Genomic DNA, 7,739 nt, shown 5'->3' with positions numbered 1-7,739 from the left:
TCAACATTTCAAACTTCACTGTACAAAACTCAACTGATTTCACTCAAAATTGGTACTTTAGTGACAATTGATGACACCTAAGTAGCAGTAAAATACATTTTTTTCAACTTACTGATGTTAAAAAGAATAATTAAAAAATTCAAATTGTAAGTCTAGTGTCAAAATTTGCTTACAGCTGTATCGACATGATTGTGTACAGTCTATGCGATATTGTGTGGTGTGTATATTTGTGTATAGACTTCTAGGTCCCTGCCTCACAGCATGTATGCAGTGCTAGAGGTCAATACGCTTTAGCATTGACTCTCTATGCTTTGCTGGAGTGACCAATTCCACCTATTTCAAGTGGTGCTCAACAGTTGACACTTCCCTTAATTTGTGTCTTTAACAGTGTCCCATCAAGTTCTTTTTAACATGATATAGCTGAAAATACTGTATATATTGTTAGTAACTTGGTAATCAAATCAACACTGGCCCTTGTGACATCTTATCTTAGTTCCATGTAATTATATTGATTCATATTATCCATGGTTAAGCATTTCAGGCAATTGTAATGCCGTTACTAAATGAAAATATTCCTCATTTTGTTTCCTTCATGTTTTTAACAGCTATTTTGGCTGCAAGCACCTCACAGCAGGCAAGATCATTGTGTAGATCAAGCGAATGGAAGAGTCCACATAAAGACAGACAACAAGTGCAACAAACTGAGGTATAAAGAAATAGCGATGTATATCATTTGATTTTAAATTATTGTCACATCAACAACTTCGATTATTTTAGATGAGCATAAAGAGATGAACATTTGAGAAAGTTCACGGAACAGCATTCTCTGTAGAATGGAACAAAAATTGGAGTGAAACAAAGCCATGTACAGAGCTGCCAACTAGTACGGATTTTCCGTAATTGGTACGGAAATTAACGACCATTACGGAATGTTGTCTCAAATTACGGATTTAAAAAAAAAAAAAAAAGTTTTTTTTTTTTTTTTTTTTTTTTTTTTTTTTTTTTTTTTTTAATGAATTAAATATGATTTATCGTAGCGAGTGCTGTGAATAGGAGCCATTTTTCATGATAAACTGTGTTGTGATGACCTGAAATTCAATACTTAACATCTTTGTGTGAGTAAAATCACCAAAAATTTCAGATAATCATGCGTCCGCGCAGTGTTGGCGTGTCGTTTTTTTAGATTCATAGCGCCGCATAAGAAATTACTGATTTATACCCCAAATTACTGATTTTGAGCCTTGTGATTACTGATTTTCTGTTCTGGAGGTTGGCAGCTCTGCATGTAGAATTTTGCTAGTCCGGTGAATATGGGTATAGATTAGCTAGTCCCATTTTTAATCCAAACTACAGAAATAACACACTTTCCCCATGACCCAAATCACAACCCTATTGGGGTGGGGGCTCCTTGAAAATCCTACTCTAATGTCTTCACGCAAGGCTCAAATCCCTACCCTGTCTGGCGGCTAATTAAGAATTTTCAACTGAATATTTCTAAAAAGACATTGTGTATATTTTGTTGTTGTTATTTTAGTTGTTTGTTTTGTTTCTCTGTTTATTTTAGGAGTATTGCAATGCTGTGTGCATTATAAATGGTGTTTAATGCATATATTTTTTAAACAAAGTATTCCCAAAATTATTTTTTTTCCCCTTTTTTTTCCAGGCCATCATCTGTGAGGAGGACCCATACAAAGTAGCAGTAGAGAAGTGCATTTTATGCAAATACCAAGTTCCAATTTCATATAAGGTAAATTCTGTTTATATTCATATGATGTAATGAAATACAAGCAATCAATTGAATTCTCTTGATCTGTTTGTTTCAAGAAATATTTGATGCTTAATTATTTGAGTATTAAGGATAAAAAAAACTTGAGTAAAGTTCAGTGAAAGAATGGATGCTGATGAGGGTGTTTTCACATAATAATAATAATAATAACTATTTCTTATATGGCGCCTTATATGAGGGGGGGGGGGGGAATAGAAAAGATTGCAATGAAGTGGGACTGCAGAGCTGTCCTTACCTGTTCCACTCAATCAAGAAAAATTGCCTCAAAAATCTCTCGCTCCTTAATATTATCGTTCCTAAAGAAAATGTTGATTTCACATAATTGTCCATACTAACGCTTATTAAAACATTTCTTGTTCGTATCTTCTTGGGAGCACTGTTGTAGAATTAAGAAGGCTTTTGACTCTCGTATGAAAGGTCCTGGCTTGTATCCTAGGGCAAGATGTTTTATCTGCATTTGCCTCTCTCATCCCAGGTGTATTCAATGATTACCTGGTAATAATGAGGTAATAATAATTGCAGAGAACTCAGGAAAAAAAAGTATAGATACTGATGATGTCATGCTGGATAAAAAAATACAATATTATCAGTATTATTTATTTATTGTTTTATTATTTTTATTATTATTATTTTGTTTCTTTGGTCTTCCAGAATGTCCAGCTGCTCTCTCAGTTTGTATCTCCTAATACGGGACGTATCTTTGGTCGTCACATCACTAAGCTTTGTGAAGCCCAGCAGCGTCGCGTCACCAAGGCTGTAAAGAGGGCCATAACGATGGGTAGGTGAAAGGGTTTGCAGAAAAGCCATCATTTTTAAAAACCACATGAATGCACTATCTGCATAAACTTTGTATCCAAAATTATACTTCACTATAAGCCCAGTAACTTATCCTTTCAACCCTAGCCCTCACCCTACATATATATATATATATCTTTGACAAAACAAATAGCATATGTTGCTAGAGTAGATGTTAGGTCATCAGTGTCATATCTGGGTCCCGTTGGATAAAACACAACATTGATGGTAACTTCCATGGAAACTTCAATTTTATTTGAGTGACTCGGATGTTGCCATGGTAGTTAATATTGATGGCAAAATTACCATCAGTGCTAAGTTTTATGCAACAGGACCCTGGATCATAGATGCATAGTTGTATAGTCAAACCTGCTTTAGTGACTACCTGTCTACAAAGGCCACATTTTTTGTTTCCCTTGAAAATGGTTTCTCATTGAAACATGTACTAAATAAACCTGTCTACAAAGACCACCTGTCTATAAAGACCACTTTTTTGTGTTTCCCTTGAGCGGTCGCTATAGACAGGTTTGAATGTACCTTCCATAGCAAAAACTTTGTTGATGATTCTGCTATAAATTCCTATTCAGGTTTTATGCCAAGCCAGTACAGGACGACCCAGTTCCTCAAGGATCCAAGCCTCTATGATGTCAGGTACACAGGGAGCACCGCGATCGGACAGTATTCCAAACTCCCAGATAGCAACATCAGCGAGGAGGAGCTGCTGGAAATGCAGCAACGTGCTGAGGAAGAAGCAAAGACAACGCAAAGTTGATGAACGACACTTTCATATTTAAAAGGACTATGCGATATGAAGCAGTGATGTGACAGTTCAAAAATCTGTGGACAGAACTATGAGGGCAGTGTTTTGTCGTCACATTGGCAACAATGCAATATCATCTCGAGCATCAAGAGACATTACTGCAGCAATATTGACTTGTCATTTTGTTTTGTGCAACTTTTCCTCAGATTTCATACAGAATTGAAAATATGCAAGAACAATTTTTGTCGTTTGGATAAATAGTACTTGAGCAATGATGGTTTCCCTCATGCAGGCCTGTATATAAAGTTGGGAGAAACAATTCCTTGTAAGAATTCTCCAGATATGAGCCCTGGGAACATTTAAAGATTTGAGAAAGGTTGATCATGTATTGCATAAGAGTTAGTATGTACTTTAAAGTTTTGGAATGATCAAATGAAGGAAAAAAATTGGATCAGTCTTTTTGAAGATTACATGCATTGTAATGGATATACATGTATATGGGACTACACACAAATTTTTGACTCCTATGTTTCTGGCTTTCAGCTGTGTATTGTCGTATTCCGATAATTGGTCATTTTAAAAGCAATCCTTTTTACTCTGAAATTCTTCCAAACTTAAAAGCAAAGATTGAGAAAGCTCATAAGTTATTTGTCATCTTTACCAGAACTCAACCTTCTCTTTAAAAAAAGTCATCCTGCCTACATGTGACCATCAAAGAATTCAAAGACATATATCTTGTCTGCTTATAGGAGGTCAAGGAGGACTTGAAGCTAATTTAGAGGTGATCTGCAGTGAAGTAATGTACCATGTTTTAAGGCAGTTATCAAGTTTTTAGCATTGATACTTTATCCTCCTTGTTCAAAATTTCAAATCTTACTTAATGCTCTGTGATTTAGAATATAATCAGAAGAGTCATGTTGATAAATGATAATAAATACATGCTTTAAAAAAGAATATATTTGTAAAGACGATTATGACATGAAAATAAAACAAAAGGAGATCAAATAAGTTATCTTCAAATAAAGTAAAATGCTTGATTTCTAGGGAGACGTGTATGGTGTATGTCCTTTAATTGTACTTTATATCTTGTACACTTAAATGCAAATACATGTACAACAGATAAATATTCTGTTTGAGTTAATGATATGTAGTGGTAATAGTAATGATATTTTTACAAGTTATTTTAAAGACCGTCAATACTACTGGGCCAAAAGGGATTAGACCACACAGCAAGGTCACTGACAGGTGGCTATCTCATTAACTCAGCTCTCAACTAACATAAGAAAAAGAGGATCATGGGGGACCAACAGGCACCGATTGGGGAAGTTTTCTATATAGAGGGAGCAAGTAGCTACAAGTAGGACAGTGGGGCTTTAAAAGATAAAAAATGTGTATAATACATAAAAGCAATCCAGTTATCGTATCCCAGTATTTGAACCAATACAAGAAAATAATGTATTGTGAATCATATTAGAATCATAATAATACAATGTGCTAATGTGACAAATATGTGAGAAAGAAGTGAGAATTGTAGATATATAGAAACCGCTTAAAAAGGAGTACCAGTAGCTAGTAGAAAAATGTGCTTGGAGGGGAAGAGAGAGAGAGAGAGGGGGGGGGGGGGGGAGATATGGAGTGGAGAGACAAAGAGAGAGAGAGAGAGAGAGTTTCTGCTTCTGTGTACCTTGCAATATATACTTTTTGTAAGTAACCTCATCAAAAGAATAATGTTAAAAAAACTCATGAAACTTTGCAAACAAGAGGGGGATATGGACTTGACAGACAAAGAAAGAGAGAGAGAGAGGGAATTTTTTGCTTTGTAAAAAAAACCTAGTAAAACTTTACCAGGAAAATTTATGTGAATAAATTATCAGAAGCTTCTCATCAGCGAAAAGAAAATAATAAGAGGAACAAACGTAATATTTCAGGGCAGAGAGAGAGAGAGAGAGGGACGTTTTACATTATGTCTTTAAAATTGATCATGTGTCACAGGCCAATAGAGCCACTGAACTGAAAATTCTATGGCCGAAACCATGGACCTGCCGAAACAGACTCTCCCTGAGAAAAGCCACAAGCTGTGTGCTGCCCTCTATTGCAATACACTTTATAATGGTACAGACATGAACTGCGATTTTTAGGGCAATGAGTAGCGATAAAACGGGGAATCGACTATTTTTTTATTATTCACGATTCAAAAACACGTAAATAATATAAATACCCGATGTGGTTCGGGTAATAAAGTCGAGAAATGCTGAAGTTCTGCAATATGCCTTGTTCAAAATGCACCAGTAGACACTCATTGCAAAAAGATTATGCTGTCCTCTATTGTCAAAAACATTACAATAATACTGTACCTGTATATTGATACAAGACGCAGATGTAAAATCAACATAATATTATACACCACCCGACAATTATTGTCAATGTTAAGAAATTAATAATCAGGTAAACAGAAACAGGAGCGTAGTACTTTTTCAGTTGGGGCGAGGGAGGGGCAAACTATAAAATCGGAATAATATTTTCCCCAGGAGGATACAGTTCATTCCATAATAATATGGTTGGACCCCGAAATAAACGCCTCTGATTATTTGTTTTAAATCGGATATTAGTATTTCTTTCATTCTCAATTAAAAAAAAACATACATAACATGCATAAAATACAAAAACAACAGAGTATCATCATTAGAAATCAATTTAGAGCAATGAGACAAAAACAAAATATGAGAATGAGGTGTCAACTAAAAAAAAAGCCTTATCGAACGTTGACCCCAAAATTAACAATACGTTAATGATTATAATAGAAACAATCAGACAAATAAATAAAACAAGGAAATAAGCAGTGGCGTGGACAGGTTCGTACACCTGGGGGGATGACTCAGGGGCGGATCTAGCTTTTTGCTAAGGGGGAGGGGTTGACCAATAATGACGATGCAGAGCATCGTCCACGAGCCGCGAAGCGGCGAGCCGATTTTTTTTTGGGGTGTTTATTTGAACCCCGTAAGTGATGTTTTCCTGGCATCTATTACAATGGAGACCATAAAATGCAGTGCATGATAACGTCTTTTTAAATCAAGTAACAGTTAAATACACAGTTATATCCCAGGGGCGGATCTAGCTTTTTGCTAAGGGGGGGGGGGGGTTTGACCAAAATAATGACGATGCAGAGCATCGTCCACGAGCCGCGTAGCGGCGAGCCGATTTTTTTTGGGGTGTTTATTTGAACCCCGTAAGTGATGTTTTCCTGGCATCTATTAACACAATGGAGACCATAAAAAGCAGTGCATGATAACGTCTTTTTAAATCAAGTAACAGCTTAATACACAGTTATATCCAGCCTTTTTATCATGTGTTTGGTTAAGTTACCAGATGAGTTGAATATCTTCTCACAATATTTGCACTTGAAAGGGTTTCTCTCCAGCGTGCGTTCTTTTTTCTTTCTTTTTTTTTCTTTCTTTTCTTTTTTTTTTTTTTTTTTTTTTGGGCCGCCCAAGGGGGGGGGGGGGGGTTTGAACCCCCTAACCCCCCCCCCGTAGATCCGCGCCTGATTATCCAGAGTTATCATGTGTTTGGTTAAGTTACCAGATGAGTTGAATATCTTCTCACAATATTTGCACTTGAAAGGGTTTCTCTCCAGCGTGCGTTCTTTTTTCTTTCTTTTTTTCTTTTTTGTTCTTCTTTTTCCCCCCTTTTTTTGGTTTGTTTTTTGGGCCGCCCAAGGGGGGGGGGGGTTTAAACCCCCTAAACCCCCCCCCCGTAGATCCGCGCCTGTTTAATCTTGTGGTTATCTTGTGGTTTCCAAACCACAAGATAACCACAAAATACTTGTAAGATTTTCTTTTTTTTTACCGTCTGAATTGGCTTTCACCGTGTGAATGCGGCTAATAACAATAAACACAATTACAATAATGATGAGGATTATTATTATCATCATCATAATTATTATTATTATTAATATTATAATTGTTATCATTATTATTATTACTATTATTATCATCATTATGACTTATTAAGTAAGCAAATATCATTCCCCAAAACCTGGGGGGGGGATGATTGTACATGCCATCCCCCTCATCCCCCCCCCCCCCCGTTGTCTACGCCCCTGGAAATAAGCATGGCGCATTATATAACATTTCACATTAAAAATACAACATAAAAAGATGGGATATTAGCTATGGTCAAGCTCTGATAAATGATGTCAAGTATTTTACATTATTGAAATGATGCCAGGACTGATAAACCGGCAAAACTTAATCCAAATTTCGGATTAAATTTACGGTGAACTCCTACGGTCATCTGTGCAAAACTAGATGGCGAGGAAGGTTTTTTTTTTATCAAGTAATGCGGCGAGGGCTAGTGGTGTCCATTTATTATCGACGAGTATAGAAAAGTGCATACAAC

The 7,739-nt window shown here is 36.2% G+C and overlaps 1 protein-coding gene across 1 annotated transcript; it reads left to right on the top strand.

Annotated features, from left to right (window-relative positions):
- Positions 1–577: 577 nt before the first annotated feature.
- Positions 578–4,388, top strand: LOC100890669 (28S ribosomal protein S18c, mitochondrial). The gene is made up of 4 exons (XM_011680174.2): positions 578–706; positions 1,664–1,747; positions 2,438–2,564; positions 3,169–4,388. Exons 1-4 carry the CDS (start codon positions 593–595, stop codon positions 3,351–3,353), a joined length of 510 nt encoding a protein of 169 aa, XP_011678476.2. The 5' UTR covers positions 578–592; the 3' UTR covers positions 3,354–4,388.
- Positions 4,389–7,739: the final 3,351 nt, after the last annotated feature.

The sequence above is a fragment of the Strongylocentrotus purpuratus genome, unplaced genomic scaffold (assembly GCF_000002235.5).
Source record: "Strongylocentrotus purpuratus isolate Spur 01 unplaced genomic scaffold, Spur_5.0 spur5_scaffold_15, whole genome shotgun sequence".
Classification (NCBI taxonomy): Eukaryota; Metazoa; Echinodermata; class Echinoidea; order Camarodonta; family Strongylocentrotidae; genus Strongylocentrotus; species Strongylocentrotus purpuratus.
Note: the sequence above shows the minus strand (reverse complement) of the source record. Positions and strands in the feature narration are given on the sequence as shown.

Coding starts and splice junctions, on each gene's coding strand:
- LOC100890669 (XM_011680174.2), top strand. CDS start 593: ATGTTTTTAACAGCTATTTTGGCTGCAAGCACCTCACAGCAGGCAAGA. Junction 1,748..2,437: donor AAGTTCCAATTTCATATAAG/GTAAATTCTGTT, acceptor TTGGTCTTCCAG/AATGTCCAGCTGCTCTCTCA. Junction 2,565..3,168: donor AAAGAGGGCCATAACGATGG/GTAGGTGAAAGG, acceptor ATTCCTATTCAG/GTTTTATGCCAAGCCAGTAC.